Raw genomic sequence first — 21,815 nt, forward strand, 5'->3', positions numbered from 1 at the left:
TTATTAATCAACCAAAAATACCACTTTTATATCAGAATAATTATAATTATTTAGAGTAAAAATGACAATAATTTTAATCTAACGGCTCTTCGTCCCTATAACGAATTGATTGCAGTAAAACATTATTGTAAAAAAAATAGATTACGCGGTATTTCATCGACGATATTGCATGTGGGAATAAAAACACATTAAAAGAAATAGTAAAAACCATATCGTCACCCTAACTTGTTGAACTCGCCCACAAATGATCATAAATGTTATATATTTATTTCTGTTTGGACTTCAAATAATTTATATGTGTGTGAAACTAGAATCCGTATAGTGTTCCATTATTAAAAAAAATATGTATAGAAAATAAACTTTACTACCATTCACTACTGAAGTAAAAACTGTTTTTACTCTCCACAAAACTAAGTTTGGGATTTATGAGTTTTAAATGTTAACCTGACAATATTAAATTTATTAGGTGTTAAAAATGTGTGTACAATTTTTTCCAAATTTAAAAATAAGCATCAAAAATAAAAATAAAATGGTAAAGGTTATCATTTGAAAGAAAATTTTCTACTCTACAAGATTTTTTGTTTGCTTTTATGTTACATATATTATTTTATTTTATAACAAGCCTTCAAAATGGAATGTCAAGTAGACGAAAGTGAGCATTTTGGACACCTCATTGTGTTTTTTGTTGTAAAATAATGAAGGAGAATACATTTTTGACTTAATTTGTTTTTTTTTGTTGTTGTGTCTCCTTGTTCTCTTCACTTGGATGAAAATGGACACAACTTATGTTTATACCCAATATGTTATTATTGACAATTATTGATGGAATTCCATTTTAATCACAAAATAGCTTATATTTTCATATAAGTTATAAAGTAAAATGCTCAGTAAGCTTTCACTTATTTATTTGACCAATTAGCACTCTCACCCTTTAACGGACATTTAGACTGGTACACATTATACGGAGTTGAAAGCATTTATACAAAACAAAATATTATCTTAAGTAGGCACATAAAAATCAAAGTTAAAAAGTTATCGCATTAGTAAAATCAATAAATTAAAAGTCGGGTTGTGGCTTCATGGTAGTGTTGCAGACTTTGGAATGGAGGTCTGTGGTTTGCTACCCAATTAGTAACAAAAAATACTGTTATTCCACAATAAGAGTTTGCGGATATTGTATTTTAAATACATACAACATAGTCATCTTACAGGTAGAGAATGCTGTTCTAAAAAATTGTAAAATAATAGGTGCAACTAACCCAAGTAATGCTGAACTAATAGTTAAGTAATCTAAAGTCTGCTCTTACCATTGTGACATGGACTTAATGATAATAATATTTGTATAAAAGCATAGTTAAATATAATAACAATCAACGGTGATATTTGGTTTAGGGCTTCAGCCACAAGTTGATAGGAATCTTTGGGAAAGCGCTGTTGAGGAATCCCTTGAAATGTTTGGCGATACTCTGACAAGCGGCCGGTTTCATTTCTTCTATGATCTCATTGGCATTATTGTTTAAGAATTGGTTCATTGCCTCTCCTGGAAGAAGAAAAAAAAATACTTACACTTATAGGACTCGTCTAGAAATAAACGCCCACTGTCATCTGACCCTCTATCGTATTAAGGACAGCATAAAATGAGGAAGTTCAGTGGTTTTTTATTTATTTTTTATTTGTTAATAGACTGTTAAACTAAGTCAAAAAAGTTTTTTTTTAATTTTTATATATTGTATTATCGGCGCTAGGATTTTTAAAAGTTTTGTATTTCTGAAATAACTCCGCGTGTAACGTCAGAGGTTCATTTCCGCTTATTCTCATTCAGTTCTTTCCATTGGTCCAGAAGCGACAAGCAGACCGGAAATCTTCCATAGCTCTCAGATCATAGGTTGATTCACATGAACCAATGACGTCATTTAAAGTAGTGCGTTTTTATCAAAATATTTTTTATTATTTTTTCTGTACATTTTCAAGAAACTTTGGGGTACAATTTAATGCTCTAATTTTTACCCCGCGTAAGAAAACATTTTTTGTATCCAGTTTCCAGAAGGGCTGAAGTTCCTCATTGAATCATGCATTTTCTGTATCAAAACATCCAAATTACCAATGACAAATTGCTGACACTAGGAAGTAAAGTAAACACTGGACAATTAATATTTATATGTAGTAGCATCCTTGGTTACTGGATACAGCCACGGCCCACCTAGGGGTGTTTAGCTCATGATAATGGTGAACTCTCTTTCTAAGTGTTTTCAATTTCTCATTTACTTTTGACAAAATATATTAGTACATTTTCTTGAAATAAAATGATATCATAATTGTCATTTTTGTTATCAATTAAAAATGTATATGAAAAAATTGCATCATTCAAAAATATATTTTGTTTTATTCATCTGCTGAACAATTTTTAAAATGTTACAAAACGGAGGTCTCTGGTGACGATATAACAAATAATCCATACCAAATATACTATTTTAATATGTAGTATTATTTTTAAAGTAAATATTATTTTACATTGAAAGTTCTTTATCAATTGAAATTACCTCATTTGGTTAAAAAATTATGATGTTTTGGAAATTGCCCAATCACAAAATCTTGTTCCCTGAACATTTCATTCGATGTGACTCCCGCGGTTTATCCTTTAAGGTACGGATTTACATCTGCACCAAAGATTACATAATGTATTCTAGATTTAGTATATCCACGTCCAGGCCATGCCTATGTGGGATTTTTTTGCTCTAATAAATGTAGTGACATATGTAATAAAAAATTGTACCAAATGTAAACAAAAAAAATTGAAAATACAATAAAATAAAAAATGAAATATATTTGTAAATAAGTTTCTCTGCCTACTTCTCTTTAAGAGTGCCAGTAATAAATCTACATGGAAGTAGATCTTGTAACAATTACTCTAGCGTAGCTGACAAGTTGCAATATTCAGCCAGCCGTATGATCCATGAATTACATCAGTACCAAGCTACATACACTCAAATTTTAAACAAATAATTGCGAGATCTTAGAGAATTTATTAAACTATTTCATTATCAGGAATCTTGGGTCTCACTCCAAATATTACTTAGTGAAAATCGCTTATCTAGATTGTAAGTTATTGATTGATTGTTATTTGATTGTTGTTAAGTTTGGTTTTAAGTTTGACAAATCAGTATGGCATTAATATAGTATTCCTTCGTATGAAATGTTTAAGCCATAGAATTCAAGCTTATGTTATATTAAGGAATGATTTATTTTGTCTGCCTGGACTCTGCGTCATCATTATTCCCCCGTTTGTACCCAGCGGCGTAAAAATGCAAATGTCTGCTGAAATGCATACTCTGGTATCTTGATAATTTATGAAATGAGGTAAGTTGAAATATTGAAATTTATTGCAACAGAGAGGAGAAAAAATGTTGATAAAGGATTATGGAAGTCTAGGCATTTATAGGGCTAATGATCTGTCATTGGTTGGTTTACGTGATAATAAAATTTAAGAATAAACTTACGTTATTACATGCATATGTTTACAGAAAATTGGAGGAGGGAAAAAATAGCCAATATCCGGGCAAAGGAAAAACTGTAAGTAAAATAAAAGTCACATAAATTTGGTTTAAGAATTGTGAGTTTATGAATTTTACCAATAACGTTTCCTCCATTCACCAAGTCCTTGATCTTGAACCTGGACTTCTGTAGCTTGAAGTCCACAAGCAGCTTGTCGATCATCATATAGCCCACTCCATCACGAATGATCTCCTTGCCGAATATCCTGCCGATAGCCGACACATCACCTGCAGACCAGAAAAGATCAATAAAAGCGTACAAAATTATTTATGATGCAAACCTTTATTTTTTGTTCAATAAATTATGTTACAATAAGACTTCAATTTATTCATATAAAAACATTATGTACCTACACAAACATTTTTAAATACATGTTATGTTCTGACTATAGGACAATTTAGTGGTAAAGTCAGACTTATAGTTCAAAGGCAAAAACTCTGCTTTAACTATACACTCGATTCCCATTTGCTGGCAGAGTTATTTAGGACTTGTTCTAAATGCCTTGTTCTAAATTGTTCCTTTATCCTTCTTCTTTCCTTCCCATCCCCTCTCCTCTCTTCATAGTAAAGTGTTATTTTTTTTTATACATATATTTATTTTTGTTAATCTTTGCTTTTAATTTTTGTACAAAATTGTAAGATTCAATATGTCCATGTATTTATAATTTTCTCAAACTGAGCGTTTTGGGTAGGTAGGAAGAAATTGCCTTAAGGCAATATGCCCGCCCTTATATGTATATTTATTGTATATGTATATAAAGTGTCAATAAATAAATAAATAAATGCCTGTAGAATTGAAATATTTTGGAATTACAGGAATGCAAATATTTCTTATGCTAAACATAGGGAAACAGGCAGGACTAAAAATAAAAGTACAAACAGTCGACAGATGTTTTAACTATATAAAAACAGTGAGTCGAGCAATATTTACAAGGGAGTTAGATTAAAACATGCGGACTTTAAATTATTATACTATAAATATATGGATTTCTATGATATACATACCGGTCTTGAGAAGATGTCGTGTAGTGTTGAAACTGGTTACTTGTTATAAAAAAATGTTGGTTAAAGTACTTTTTTTTTTCACACCTAGAGTTACCCTGATATGGCACTCAATACAAAATCATAGAATCCAAAAGAAAACATGGTAATATTGAATTCATCTCTTTTTTCTTTCTAAAAAACTACACGGTATAAAATGACCAAATCAAAAATCATCACGGCAGAGAGGATAGAACACTACACCACGCTGTCTTTGTATACAGATACAGACCTCGCTTTCTATATATTCATACACACGCTCATGTTTGCATCTCATGCATGCACGCCACTGATTACAACTTTTGACATGTCGCGTTTTTGTGACATGATATTGACTTCTCTATTACCGGGATTTCGAAATAAGATGAGATTTTCTTTATTTTATCCGGTTTTAAAGTTTCAAGTGTGATTATTTGTCACGCCACACGCCATTCTGCACATTCAACCAATCAGAAATCAGAATGTTGATTGGGTTCAACCAGATTCCATCACTAGCGTCAGTAGCGACAGTAGCTTCCTAGTCGTTTTAGATAGTTACCAAACATTACTAATCCTGTCACATTACTACTACGAGCCATGCCCGCCAACAACACGCTGAATATTTTCTTTATATATATTTTATTTAATGCATGCAGACTTGCTGAATGTTAACTTATTTTATGTTTTGTTTAATTTGTTAAAAAATAAAGCATAGTTTGTTTTGAGAAACGAATGTGTTTGTTAAGTTAAATGTGTTACTGTCGCGTTAAAAATAGGTCCATTTACCCACTTGAGCTTAAATTGAAGTTGAAGACCTTAAAATTAAGTACCTAATCAATTTAAATAATTATTGTTGATTTACGGTAGGTACTTTAAAACACTTTTATTTCCATCTTTTACAACGAATTTAACCTAAAAACGGAATATGGTGAAGTTAAAAAGTTGATTATTTTTTAGTATTTATAAAATATTTAACAAAAATATCGAAAAAACACCAAAATACCGGGTTCCCGATATTTGAAAATGTAACATTGAAAAAATACCTATGTTTTTTTTATTTTTATTTTGTCTTTAAATAGTACCAACATAATAAATGAATGTCCTAATATTAACTTATATCTAATTATTATTAAAACATATACTAATTATTAACATTTTTCAAACGATATACGTACACTTAAAAAGAAAACTTTTATAAAGCTAGCAGGAATAAGATTACTTTTTAAAACTTATCTGCTAAACACATGTTTATGATAATGTAAACGCCAGCGTTGCCAACCCTACCGATTTTTCGGTAGATCTACCAATTTTGTGTAAAATCTACCAAATTTTATCGAAATTCTACCGATTTTTAAACATATCCTTTTTCCATTGATTTTTTTTCTATTTATTCGTCCCCAATATAGGCAATCCACTTATAAATGAACAAACCAATTACTTTATTTTTTTTGTTTGCTCGAAAGGCTACTTTTTCTGCCATCTGTATATTATTATGAATACTACTTATCCTTCCGTCGTATAGAATACATTTGTTGATTGGTTAGTATTGGTAAATAGTGATTCCCGGTTATTTTCAAAGTTGATGAATCAAAATTATTTCATTTTTCTTCATAATTTCTGTTTTATTAAATGGAATGGCAGCAACTTACTTAATGATAATGAAACGTTTTTGTCGCCTGTAACTATTTTCTGCTCAAATTTAGTAACCTATTTCAGCGATTAGTAGTTATTATTTTATCATTAAGCTTAAAATTACGATAAACGTAAAAAATACATAAATTATTGTGATTTCTTTGGAAATCGAATCCGGAACTCTGCGTTTGTTAAGCAAACGTCAGCTATTTATTAAGTCCAAGAGAACCGCCATTTGGTTTGATTTAAAATAAAAAAAAACATAGCATATTTAGCGAAATTTTGTAATAAAAACGGATAGGGAAATTTTAATGCTCCTAGGACAGTAAATCTACCGATTTTTTTTTTCTGTATCTACCGATTTTCGTATGATAGAAGTTAGCATCGCTGGTAAACGCTTTGGGTTACACACTGCACGGATCTTGACATTTTTGTCATAGCCACATGTTCGCCAAAGAATATTGACTTCTAATACATAGACATGTCTTATAGCAGTGACACGAAATCGTGCCCATAGTTACTAAGTATTGTTTATTTACACCGGGGCTGCATTTAACGAGCATACATATGTTGCAATAAATTGAAGAATAGGTACTAATTTTTGGTAGATAAAAAAGTTTGTATTTTAACGTTAACAATCAACATGCGTTTTTGATAGATCCTAATCAGGTTTATTTCTTAAAATCCGTATAATTACGACCCATTTGTATCTTTTCACTGGATTTTTAGGAAAGAAAAGATAATATTTACTCACGTTTATTATATTTTAAAAATATTTTCCTATCAGTGCATCACTGTAACCTGTAACTAAGAAGAGCTTCGCAATTGCAGTTTGATGTTTACATATTTTTGTTTCGATTCTAAATGTCACGTCTAGCTGGCGGTCAAAGAACGACTAAACACGCGTTGGACATGACTGAGCGTTCATAATTTTTGAGGGCTCAGGGCATGTCTATGTATTATAGGCCTAAGAGATTATATCTGGACAACATTCAGCCTACTTTCATCCCTGTTTTTCCAATTCCAAAATTCGCTTAAACATAAGTATTAGGGTTGGTATCGATCAAGATTGCAACAAAGCAAAGCATGAACTTTTTATGTCCCAACAATTAAAAGTCAAAATAACACCCGGCTTTCTTTTAACATGCCTATGAAGATATACACGGGTTATTTATTTTAGGTTTTTACTGACCAAACGCTGCCCAGAAATCGCCTTGGGATCTAACGGGGAAGAGTAACACATTCCCAACAACTTCGTACTGTCCTGTGATCTCAATTCTCGGTAAAGTCAGGCCGATGTCTATGCGCAGCTTGGGGATGTCGCTCCTTGAATAAACAAAAAAAACAAAATATAAATTAGAAATTATTACTATAGTTTAGGCAATATAAGAAGATATTTTTGACAGATTACAATAGTAGTGTGGCAATCTCTTTTTTTTCGATTTTCGATATAGATTTAGAATAATTTTCCGTCAGTAGTTCAATCACAAATAACTATCGACTTGTAAATAAGCTAAGCATTTGAGCGATCACAACGAACAATAATGAACATGCTTAAGTTATCGCAGTCATAAGTCAACGCGTGTGTAATATCCAAGTCAACGCTCGTATCGGTTTGTTTTTTGTTTTCCTCGTAAATAAATACAGTTCATTGGCGAAAAATCGGCGTTTACCATAAAAAAATAATACAATATATTGCATTTGCAAAATAATAAGGAGCATCTAATACAAAAAAGTGAAAAATAAATTACAATTACCATGGCGACTGCTTTTCTTAACATTTGAGTTGCGAACCACTGGGTAAATGCAATAGATAGTATGATAAATAATAAATAAATAAATAAAAATACCAGTTTTTATAATATATTTACACCGGTGAAATTCAAATCTGTGATTACGCAGCAGGATAATACGTCGCGAAACGTAAATATTTTGACATTTAATATTAATATTATGGTGTTCACGGATTTTTCATTGTGATCGCGAATACGATTAACAACCAGGGAGAGAAATTGTTATTACGTCGCTTATTAGCACGTCGATAGTTAAAAGAAAAGGTGGATTGTTCGTTCGAGAAAAATGTAATTAAAAAGAAAAGAAGAAATATTAGCGTTCCTATAATTTACTCTAATATTTCAATTTTGGTGGCCATTTTTAACGAGTTGTAAATAACTCACTGCTAGAAAATGGAAATCAAGTTGGGGGTAGAGTGGGGTTTGAACCTCGGACCTCCGGCCCGTGAGTCCGCAACACTAGACACGGGACCACTACCCGATTGCTTCAGAAGGAGCCTATTTTGAGGGAAATTCAATAAATTTGGAAAAATAATTGGTTTGCTGTTGTTTTTTTGACTCAGTCCCTGTATTTATTTAATATAGTATACTTAATGGTACCAGTTCTATCTCCGAACATTAATACGCTTGTATTAAGCACCCAGTTATTAACTTTTTTAATTGACACGAAAGTGCAAAAACATCAACATACTGCTCAAATTCAAGGTCTGTCATAATGTGGGAATCATAAATATTTATCTTTAATATTAAAACAGAATGAAACTTTGCACTTAAAATTAGCAAATTAATTATCATATCCTTATTGAATGCAGATGAATATTTTATCTCTATTTTTTTTGCATGCTTTATAAGCAAATCAAATGGGTTTCAATGAATAATAATATTGTAATAATTTACTAAGTATTTTGCAGTAATGTACAGAATGGACAAAACACATACAATATATAACACAAAAAATTAGAAAACTTTCCCATATATTTAAGTCAACACGTAACATCTTATCCCTAATTAAAATCAAACAACTATATTATATTTTATGTAACTCAATTGTAGCTTATGGCATAATAGGATGGGGAGGCACTAATAAATCAATATTAAAACCTCTCGAATCTGCTCAAAAATCGGCAGTAAAAATAATTTTAAAAAGCACTTTAGGTACCCCAGCGTCAAGTTCGAGGAATCCGATATATTAGATATAAGGCAATAATATGTATCTAGAATAATCATGTTTGTGAAAGCAAATTATTCTACCAAATCCCAAAGGGAACACTCCCAAACTACCAGAAGCCAAACTAAAGGATGGGTCATGGGGTCTACCACAAACTCTGAATTCGGTCAAAGAAATTTCAGGTTTTTGGGCCCCAAAATATTCACTACGTTACCCGAAACATTACAAAACCATGACCCGAATTCAATTAAATAAATTTGTAATAAAATGGTTACTGGATTTAGGTAGAGAAAAATCGGACAACTTACTAAAAAACATTCTAAAATAATAAATGGTATATATATTGTAAACTTTATAATAAATTAACTAGCAGGTAGTCATGTTATTGTTTATTTTTTCATAAAAATGTCTGCCTTAAAACAGGTTGTACCTAGTTAGGCAGACAAGACATAATCCAGAAAAATCTATTACCTAAGTATGTATGTAGTAGAGAAATAAATTGTAATTTTTGTTAATAAATCTAGTTTAAAGTGAACATAGTTTATGTAGTTGTTTATTTTGCATGTATCACCACGTTCTTCTTCCTTTTGAAGCGGGATCCGGAAAGTATGGCTACGTCCCAATTTGTATTTGTATTTGCATACAGGGAAACTCGAATAAAGTGAATGTACTGACTGTGTATTTTATCAAAAAATGACAATACTGCAGTGAAGGGCGCAAGATTTGAAAGTTTCTATGTTTTGTGAATAAATATTACATTTTCGCTTCTTCTTCGCGGTCTCAATCCTGGGGATTGGTTTGCAGCACAGTCCTGCATCTCGTCCTCCACTGGTCTCTATTCTCTGCAGCCCTCTTCAGCTCGATATATGAGGCGCAGTTCAAATCTTCGCACACTTGCTCCAAATACTCCCGTCGGGGGCACCCTCTGTAATTTTTCTCCTCAGTCATTCCCTCTATTATTTCATGCAGGAGACGCTCATGGCGTATAATGAGGCCGATTCATTGGGCTCGCCTCGCGAGATGTTTTTGATTAGGTGCCTCCCTTCTTTGATTCTGCTGAGAACCTCTTCATTAGTGATGTGGTCTCTCCAGAAAATTTCTAATATTCTTCTGTAGCATCACATCTCAAAGGCCTCTAGTCTTTTTAAAAATCTCTTTCGGTAAGGCACCATGTCTCCCAGCCGTAAATCAATTTGCTCCATACATATGTCGTGGCAAGTTGCTTGCGGAGTTTTAGGTTTATAATATTTGACTCGAAAGTCTTTGATTTTTTGCTCAACGCAAGGGTTGCTTGATGTATGCGGCAGTTGACTTCTCTTTTTGTTCTACCATACCATTTTAGCTATGTTAGTATTAAAAAAGTGAGACGCGGTAACGTAATACGTGTCCGATAGGGCGTGAAACGTCTCGTTTTCAGGTAATTCAACATATGTGTATTTTAAACCTACTACTACTACTACCATCACGCCATTTCTCCGTAGGGGTAGGCAGAGGTTGGAGCACCACACACGGCTATCTTGACACACATTCCTAGCTTCTTCCACATTCATACATCTTGTCATACATGCTCTTCGGTTATGCCTTTTGACATGACCATACTTGAGATTTTGGTTTACCCGATCATGCCACGTCTTCCTTGGTCATCTTCGCCCTATGATACCGTTCATTCTGGCTATATTGTATCTGTTTTACCATTCTTTCGTCATCCATTCGTTTTGACCAAACCATCTCAGAGACCCTTTCTTAATCTGATCAATTATACCGGTCTCAGATTTTCCACACATTTGCCTAAAATATTGCATTTCAACCACGATCAATCTGCTTTCATCCTTCGTCTGCCAGTTCCATGTTTCACTTCCATACATGACCGTTAGAACTTGGAACTAAAGCCTCACTGTGCACGCTAGTCTAGCTTCGAATGACATATTTTTATGAACAATTACTGTGCTTATTGCGCCGTTCATTTAGTTGTGCGCTCATTCAACATCTTTTTCTACTCATCCATATTTTCTTAACATGCCCAGATACACAAATTCTTCTACTTGTTCGAGACACTCATTGTTAACATTTATTATGCGCTCAGTAACCTCACTGCCCTTTTAAATACCAAACCTTTTGACTTACTTTCGGACGTCGCGAGGAAACAATATTACTATAATACCGTCAGCGTTGGGAGGATCATTACCGCGCTTCTTCTACAGGTAAAATCACTTAAGTGTTTTTTCCAAGGCTAGCTGATGCAGTAAACTTCCGTTTCCATCACCAAAGTACTTTCGAAACGACCCAAATTTTTACCGGACACGGAGCTATAAGAAGTTACCTATATAGGTTTAAATTAAGGAATGATGACTATTGTCCATGCGATGATATTTCTTCACAGAGTATCGACCATCTGTTATTTCAGTGCCCATTTTTCAAATTTACAACGCCATAATCTTGAAGCAGAATGCAGGAAAGATGGAATATCCTTAACAAATATCCACACTGTAGTTAAAAGTAGTTATCACGCGCCATTGTTTTTGAACTTTGCAACAATGGTGATTGGACTCATAAAGGTAATAAACCAAAATCAGTGATCGAACATCCCATTTCCAAGACAAACAAATAACGATTTTTCCTAGTACCTCAGCCTTGTACATTACACGTAAGGCTCCTAAATACAGGAGTCCAAATATATATAATAAAAAAATAAAAATTCCGTCACCATCGTAATATTTGCTTATTTAATATAATAATAAAAAACTTGCCATAATGTATAACGTATAATAGAGATCTCTATTATGCAATTTGATTATCACCATGTTACTATTAAATTTATTTATTACGGTGATCAAATGCATAATCCATAAAAGTTTTATCAAATTTAATTTTCATAGCTTTAAACCTGAAAATCGAGTTCGGGTTGAAAAACAAATTTAATTCTAACATTATTTTCTGTAATAACTTTAATAGTATTTTTAAAAATGCCATCATATTTTCCTTAATACATAAAATAAATATTACACAATTTGAAAAATAATATTGGATCAAATAAAATTAGCATGCAAACGTGTGTTTCTACTGCGAATTTGAGTCGAATTTAAATAATTCTATGGATGTTGTGTGATTTATTTTGTTTTTTTGTCTGGTAAAAACATTTGATCAAAGTGATATTTTTTTTCTAAATTTATTGCAACAGAGAGCGAAAACATTTTTGAGAAGGGATATGCAAGTCTAGGCATTTACAGGGCTTATTTATTTATTTAAGTTTATAATAAGCTCGAGAGGGATAAAATTAAGGTAAGTAAGTACAACATGGTAATTTTATTGAAATTTAAAAAAAAACCATTATAAAAACTTTATTAACAACAAAGCATTCAGCAATCCAAAATAAAAAGTAAAATTTAGCTTAGGTAAAAAAAAGAGAAAGATATGTAATTATGGCCTGTCATTGGCTGGTTTAAGTGGCCACTTTACACACTGTGTAACATTTATCTTTCTGCCTATGTTTAAACATCCACATTTCCTCAACTCTCCCATCTGTTTTCTTTTGTGAAGTAAAAGAGCTGAAACCATTATAACGTGGCCGCGCGGGTGAGATTCATCCTGCTGTATCAATTCACCTACTAGGCAACGCCTGAAAACAATTCTCCAATTTTTATGCTTCTTCTTTTACCAGGTAGTTAATTCAACAATGTTTGAGTGTGTCCAAATGCTTGCAGACTGGCTGGATTTCCTCCCTAGGGAATTATTCGTATTTGAATTTGTTGCAACAGAGGGAAAACATTTTTGAGAAGGGAATATGGAAGTCTTAAACAGTGTGTAAAGTGGCCACTTAAACCAGCTAACGACAGGTCATAAGCCCTGTAAATGCCTAGAATTTCATATTCCCTTCTCAAAAATGTTTTCCCTCTGTTGCAAAAAAAAATAGAACAACTCCCTAGGGAGGAAATCCAACCAGTCTGCGAGCATTTGGACATACTCAAAACATTGTTGATATTTCTTTCGCTGATTTTTTTATAAAGATCGTTAGGGGCTTAATTTCTGATCAACTGTCAAGGATCGAAGATCACCGACTTTTGACTAGAAGCATTTTAAATTTACATAAAAACAACTTTAGCCGGATAATTTAAAAAGCCGACGAACCGGGTTGTGGCCTCGTGGTAACGTTCCGGATTTAACATATTAATAGGGTATTTTCACAAATCAGGAATAACGTTGAAAATAAATTCTTATGATATAACTATTATTATGGATAACCGATATAGCTCCATTTCTTTAATATAATATCTCAAGTGCGCTTTACAAAGTGATTCTATAGATAAATGAAAAATAATAAAAAAATAGCTTATTACTCAATTGTACAATCTTTGTTACAATATGGTATTGTAGGGTGGGGTGGTTCATACGCCAATATATTAAACCCTCTTAAAATGGTACAAAGATGGATTATTAAAGTAATTCTAAAGAAGCCCTCAACATTCAATACGGAAAGTCTATTTAAAATATTTGAGGTTCATACAGTAGACACTCTTTACAAAATTAATTCTATTATACAAATACAAATATATAAAAAAGAAAAAATAAAAGAATTTGAGATAAATAAGTCACTCAGATACCAACATAATATTAAAATTCCTAAATTCCACACAAGTCATGGTCAAAATAGATTTGTCTTCAAAGGTGTAAAAAATTACAATAATATTTCCAATGAACTAAAAACTATTAAAAATAATATATCAAAAAATAAATTTGAAATAAATCTATCGAAATTTTTTGAACAGATGTAAAAACCACATTAAATTTTAATTAGTATGAATGTATTATTGTTTTATGTTTTTTCTTTATCTATCCTATTTTTTTATTTTTTTCTCATGTTCTCGTATTTAAAATTATATAAACTCTTATACGAGTTATAAACAATAAACAACCACAACAGTGTAAGTCACTCTCCAAGCACAAGAGTTAGTCTCTTTTTTTGGAGAGTTACAGTGATAACATTTACTAGATGTGTAACAGTAGATATGTATAGATTTAAAAAAAAATATGTACCTTTTATGAAATTTATTAATAAAAAATTAAATAAATTAATTGAAGCTTTTAAATTTTGTAATTTAATTAAGACAATTTATTTTATTATCACATGCTACGGATTTATTCAAATGATTGAGAGAACAAGTGGGTTTTGAGTTTTTTCTGAAACATCATTTCACTCTCACGCCTCGCACCTCTGCTGGGAGAGCATTCAGACGGACACCAAATTCCTCCACGCACTGGAGGCTAAATAAACGGATAAATATTTTTTTTAATCTACCCAATTTGAGTATGTCGAAATGTTTTTAGACAGGATAAATTTTCTCCCTAGGACATACTCAAAACATTGTTGATTAAACTAACTGGTATAATATCGGGTTGTGGTCCCGTGGCTAGTGTCGTGGACTCACGGACCAAAGGTCCGTGGTACGAATCCCACTCTACCCCAGCTTGATTCCATTTTCTAATAATTAGTTATTTACAACTCGTTGAAAATGGCCCTAAAAATAGAATATTTGCGAAAATCATAAGAACGCAAATATTTATCTTTTCCTTTTAAAAAAAAAGTATAAAAATTTAAAAAAATGTTTTCAGGCGTTGCCTTTTAGATAAAAAAATGTCACTTTGCGTCACAAGTAAGTACAAAATATCTTTTGATAAAAAATATGGTTATAATATTTTAATTTATTTTATTTTTCAAACCTGAAATATTTATTTATTTATTTATTATATATACGGCCTAAGCCAATTACAACAGTTACATAAAGAAACATAAATGCAAGAAACTGAACAAAAAGAACATAAAACTATGTAGCAAAAACAAACAAGGGCAAAACAATAATGGTGTACAATATATTTACAAAAACGAAATACATAAGACTTGGAGCTAAACCATGCCAATCCAACTTTATCCCACACTGTTTAGTCGCGAAGAGATCTACGAAAAGCCGGAAGATCTATTTCAAAGACTCCTAAGTCGTGTAATGAATTGACTAATCTACACATTTTCTGGACATTGGCATTGGGGCATAAAAACAAAAGTTGCTCTTATAAGATTTAATAAATAGCGATTTTGACTTCTGATGAGATGGTTGGGAACATGAAAAGAAATTGATTGCAACAGAGATGGGACATCACTTATTAAGTATTTTGAAAATGCATACAAGGTCCATATCAGTTCCACGTCTCTCCAATGAAGACAGATTAAGAGATTGCTCTATTTCAAAATAGGAATAATGACCCCTTTGTAATTCGAGCAACCATGCTACTGTTAAGAAATTAAGCTTTCCAATTATGTAATTTTCCGTTCAAATAAAAAATGCCTTGAACCTGAAAAAAAATTGAGAAGCTTATTTTTTACAAAACCATCGTTTATGTATAAAAAAATATAAAAAAGTTTAACCAAAGTCAGTACCCAGGTAATCTGCTACTGTCACTGTTCCTAAAATGCACCAATACCTGATTCTCGTGATGGTGTAGTTGCTGGCCCCCACGACGGACATGTTGCTGAAGGCCGCTTTGATCCGGACGGCTCCGTTGCCGTTCTCGATGCCCATGTAGGGGATGTGCAGCGGCTCGATGCTGGGCACCTGAAGGTCCGTCAGCCCGTTGACCAGGTAGGGCTTCAGGTGCGTGAACGAGTTCTTGATGCAGGCGTTCAGCTGGGGGTCGCTGCGGCTGCACGGCAGGATATACTCCGCTAAGGAATAAGAAAAAAATCAATCAATATGTTTATTTATTATATATACGGCCTAAGCCAATTACAACAGTTACATGAAGAAACATAAATGCAAGAAACTGAACAAAAAGAACATAAAACTATTTAGCAAAGACAGACAAGGGCAAAACAATAATTGTATACAATATATTCATAAAAACAAAAGACCTAAGACTTCGAGCTAAACTATGCCAATCCAACTTCATCCCACACTGTTTAGTCGCGAAAAGATCTACGAAAAGCCGGAAGATCTATCCCAAAGAATTCTAAGTCGTGTGATGAATTGACTAATCTACACATTCTGCACATTGGGGCATAAAAACCAAAGTTGCTCTTAGACGATTTTATAAATAGCAGATATGGACAAGGATAAGTTTGCTACAGGTGTCCACGAATTTCAAGATCATTCCATTCTAACTTCCATATTATATTTTATCGATGCTTTCAATAAAATGCGTATTTTTAATTGTTTTTAAAATTATAGAATTAACTCAAAAATATTGTTAAACGAACTTTTCGTGCTTATACTATCGAATACATCTCTTTGTTCATGTAACGGGAAAACTCTTTCAATACCCATTCACGGCTCAAATTTCTTTGCATTCTGTTCCACATTAGTAGCTGTTGGACGATGGAATAATCAACCCACTAATGTCAGAGACGTCCCGTCCCGCCCCTTCTTTATTTTTATTAGTTTATTCAGACAAACAAAAATATACATAAAAGTTTACAATATTACTACCAAATACTATTTTTTAAATAAATTTAATATATTTAGATTAACGTTTATCATAACGTAAGAGAAAAAAACAATTCTTGTGTTACATAATGGGGAGTGACGTCTTACAGTAATTTGTTTATTTTAATTATAATTTTAATTATTAGTACTTTTAGTAAAACATATAAAATACAAACAAATAAATAAACGGTGTTTTCAATCAGTGCTGCACAAAAAGTAATTATTATTATTATATATTTTTTTTTTTTTTTAAGGAAATGATGTAATCCACCACTGTAATTGGGCCTCCTGGCCTGTTGTGGTGCAAAAATAAAATAAATTAATAAATAAAATATAAACACTAGGAGAATCATTAAAAAATCTTTTATTTGTAGAGTAAGTTGAATCCGATATTCCCCCTGGGTGATATTACGCTATTATTCGGGTATTTAATTAGTTGTATCGTTTATCAATAGGAGTTTCGTTTATCAATAACAATTTTCCGGGAGGAATGATATAATTTATCGGGATTGAAAGTAGCTTGATCTTCCAACTGTTGTTATAAAAGAAATACGATGATCCGTTAGTTTATAGCGACATAGCATCGTTATTCCGTTCAAAACAAATTCAAAATCTTACAACAAAACAAAAAAAAACAAATCAAACTAACCATAGATAAAGAAAGTCAATTTTAGAAATTTAATTGATTCATTTCAAATTGATTATTTTTCACATCCCACCTCACCGCCTACTGATTTTCAAATAATGTTGCTTATTGTTACTATACAAAAAAAATAGGGTAATTTTTCAATTTTCGGGATGAATGGCGAGTAGTCCATTCCTATCTCTCCGGCTATCCCTGCGCAAAAAAATAAGTCGTTCGTCACTCCGTTGAGATGTAAAGGACGCACAAACAAACTAATACACGTTCGCAATTATAATATTAGTATAGAATAGATAGAAGTAAGATTAAGATGGACTAATCAAATCGAACATATTAAAAATAAATGGAAAAAGCAAATTTACTTTTTTTAAACTATAAGAAATATAATTAGCCTAAAATAACTTGTAAAAATATATTACGCAATAACTCTCGTTTTGGAATATGGAATAATTGGATGGGGATGTGCAAATGACACTGATCAAGCAAATAATAATTGCACATAAAGCTTAAATAAAAATTATCTTAAGAGTCCCAACCAAAACTAGCTCCCTCGGTATATTATAAAATCTTTATGTAAAATCTAAAAAACAACTTTATGTAAAAGCTTTGTTACTATACACACGTAAAAATTATGCTCTACCTTCCGTTACAAATACAAGAGTTACTAGATACTCCACCCTGATGCTGCAAAAAAATAAAAAAATAAATACAACCTTCGGTCAAAGAGGATTGACTTACTACTCGGTTAAAGTGTACAATCTACTTCCATTTTTCATAAGGACAATTAGTAAGTTCTCACAATATAAAATTACTATTAAGAAATGGATGCCAAATAGGTAAAATGTGTGTATTGTTTATGAAATTTGTTCTATTGGTCTATATAAATTGGTTATGTTTTTTATGATTAATTTAGTTTTTTTATCGTTTATTATGTTAATGATAATTAGGTTAATTGGATTAATTACGTTTTTTTTGTTGTTATTATTATGTTAACTTTGTTAAATAGCTAATTAAGGCATGTTTCACATGTTGTAAAATGGACACCCCAGTGAGGGAACATTTTTCTGTATAAAAAAAGAATACCAGCAATGTAAAAGTATAAATAAATAAATAAATATGAAACATTTTTTAAACCTTTTTTAATTAAACGAAATTCTGAATTAAAATGGGAAATTAACACAGTTATCTTCATGACGTATGACGTTTTGGCACCAAACGTGTACGTGTACGTAATGTTTATTAGAAGCGCAGTCGGCGGTCATAACGCGTGACGTCAAAATGACGTGTGCCAACTGCGAGCTGTTTTATATGTACTCATTTTTTAACCCGAAAAATATAAATGAAAACTTATTTTGAATACATTGATAGTTTTAGAATTTATTTATTAATGCACACAATACCCAATTTTATCATAGCACAATTATATTTTTTTATTTCCCGACTTGTTAGAAAATTCCGTGTTAAGTCGGGACTCTTGAATATATAAATAAAAAGAATTTGTAAACATATTAAACAATATACAAATTAATCAAAACAATATACTAAATAATAATGAAAAAAAAACAAAATTTATACATGTCTAGAAATGAATAGAAAAGTTATTTAATAGTACATGGCAATATGTTATTAATAATTTATAGTAATTTTATAATTTAATTTGGTAATTAATTGATAGTAAAATTAAATACAAAATAATTCAATAAAGTAATACTAGTAACACATCTTATATGGTAAAATATGTCATTTAATAAACATAAAAATAAATAATGTTGACGATTAGCAATAGTTAAAATATAAATTCATAAATTATTAAGCATCACTATTAAGTTTATTCAAATATGATATACATATCAGTTGCGAATGGTGATTTTATTTACAGGCAAGCTATAAAAAAATATAATATGTATTTGTACTTACATAGAAGGTACATAATATAATGTAAGTAATATATACTACAAATTGATATTTTTCTGTGGTTCTGTATGATACAACAACTCTCATCCATAAAATCAACTCAAACGATGTAACTTTATGATATATTATATGGATATATTATCCATTACTTTAATATATAATTCATTAAAAAATAAATAAAAAATACCACTATGAATTTAGTCGATATTAGGTATTCAATTGAAATGTCAAGTGGCCGTATTGTTCTAGTAATTAATAGTGTTAAAAACGGCCGCGTGGAGTGCTATATGTCCTGCAATATGACGCATGAAAGTAATTATGGTCTTATGTCAAAAGTACAATCTCATAGAAAAATAGTCCTTAAGAAACAATGTTTGAAATACTCTTTTCCAAATCAAGAATCTTCAAATAATTTGTGTAATCTGCAAGTTTAATCTAGGAGAAAAAACCCACACTGGGGTTAACACATTAAAAATATAGTATAGTTATTTGTATGAAAAAAAAAGCTGGAATAATTGGTTAATTTTTTGGCTCACCGCAGGCGCTGGGCGCGCTTTATTAAAATTTATATTTATATTTGGATAAAAATACAAACGGTGGAAATGATTATAAATAAATGTTAATTATTTATTTGTTTTTCTGTAAATAAATTTATAATAAAACATTATTATTGTTGGTCAAATACAATGGTAAGCTGCGCATAATCGCTTCTATACACGGTTCGCCCCTGATACATATATACGTATATGAATAATAATGAAGACAGCATCGATATTATATATTTATTCCCGAAGCAATCTTATACAGTGTTCTCTACCCCTCGATACAATCCAGTTATGGATTTTCATCTTTAATATAGATGTTGTTTTGGAGAACTTAATATGTTTATCCAAAACGTTGAACAATCTTGAAGCTATATTTGAAAATTATTAGAATTAGCAATTAGAATCTAAAAATCCGCTCTAAATGTATGTTTTTGACGTTATTCACGACTTAATACACGAAAATACCATATCGAACATAACTCTGTTAACTTATTATTGTGATCCCTGGGCAGTCAATTAATGAGTAGATTAGCTTATTAGTTTTTTTTTCAACATAACAGACCCGAAGGCCCAATTAGAGTGGTGAATTTACAGTACAGAACACCAGGCTTGAGAAAAATCACATATTTTTTTGTTTTCTCACCGGGAACCGAACTCGGAACTTTCCGTGCGTGAGTCAATTGGCTTAGCCATAACACCACGAAGACCACATTTGGAAATAATATATATTTGATAATTCTCGTATCAAAAAGTTTCAAATTTGTGCATGAAAATATTAGATATTAATAATAATTTATTATACCTAATTATATAAATAAAACTGCATTATATTATATTAAAAAATATACGTATTAGAAATTATTTCACGACCTCGCTTTCTAGTGAATAATTGACTCTATAATAAGGCGATTAGACTGGAGAAATATTTTTAACGACTTATCTCTTATTTACAGATTTATTTAAATTGAGATACTCGTATGTGTGTAAATGTTTATAATTGAATTTCATTAACTGACAATTAATTCCCTAAAATTAAAATTGTGACGATGCAATAGAATGGATAATATTACCTAATGTTTTACGATACTTATATACCTTAGAAAATAATATAAAGATCCATCATGATTTCATCTTCAATAGACAAACATCATTTATCATACTTATAAATTAAAGGTAAACATTAACAGTAAAAAGACACTTGTAAACTACCGGTTTGAATCTGTAATTTACACGTCACAAAGACTTAAAAAATACACACAATTATGTTAGGCACTTATGAGTCAGTTATCAATAAAGTTGTCACGATAACCAGTTATAATTCGGTAAAAAAATAATATTTTTACTTAAATTTATTTCAACAGCGAGGGAAAATATTTTTGAGAAGGGAATATGGAAGTATAGGCATTTATAGGGCTTATGACCTATCATTGGCTGGTTTAAGTGGCCACTTTACTCACTGTGTAACATTCACCATTCTACCCATGTTTGAACATCCACATTTCCTCAACTCTTCCATCTGTTGACTTGTGTGAAGTAAAAGAGCTGAAACCTTTATCACGCGGGTGAGATTCATCCGGCTGAACCAAATCACCTACTAGGCAACGCCTAAAAACAATTTTCCAATTTTTTACTTCTTCTTTTACCAGGTAGGTAATTCAACAATGTTTGTGTACGTCCAAATGATTGCAGACTGTCTGGATTTCCTGCCTAGGGAGTTATTCAAATTAAAATTTATTTCAACAGAGAGGGAAAATATTTTTGAGAAGGGAATATGGAAGTCTAGGCATTTATAGAGCTTATGATCTATCATTGGCTGGTTTAAGTGGCCACTTTACACGCTTCACTTTTACACAGATGAATCTCACCCACGTGATAAAGGTTTCAGCTCTTTTACTTTACAAAAGTCAACAGATGGAAGAATTGAGGAAATGTGGGTGTTCAAACATGGGCAGAATGGTGAATGTTACACAGTGTTGAATTCTAAAAAAGTAAAAATATGAATATTAAATAAAAAGTACATAAAAGGGAGAAGACATTGTATAGCTCCAACTCTACTTTCCTCCCTCTCTCTCTGCTTCCA

The 21,815-nt window shown here is 31.4% G+C and overlaps 1 protein-coding gene across 1 annotated transcript; it reads right to left on the reverse strand.

Moving 5' to 3' along the window:
* Window positions 1-722: 722 nt before the first annotated feature.
* On the reverse strand, window positions 723-15,876 carry LOC148271215 (protein takeout-like; the record flags this gene model as incomplete). Its single annotated transcript, XM_088241697.1, has 4 exons — window positions 723-1,540; window positions 3,630-3,779; window positions 7,396-7,529; window positions 15,636-15,876. Coding segments are annotated over 4 exons (677 nt in total), but the record flags the coding sequence as incomplete, so codon positions are not given.
* Window positions 15,877-21,815: the final 5,939 nt, after the last annotated feature.

The sequence above is a fragment of the Micrasema longulum genome, unplaced genomic scaffold, assembly GCF_059751315.1.
Source record: "Micrasema longulum isolate JH-2025_06_02 unplaced genomic scaffold, ASM5975131v1 h1tg003027l, whole genome shotgun sequence".
In the NCBI taxonomy this organism is placed as follows: domain Eukaryota; kingdom Metazoa; phylum Arthropoda; class Insecta; order Trichoptera; family Brachycentridae; genus Micrasema; species Micrasema longulum.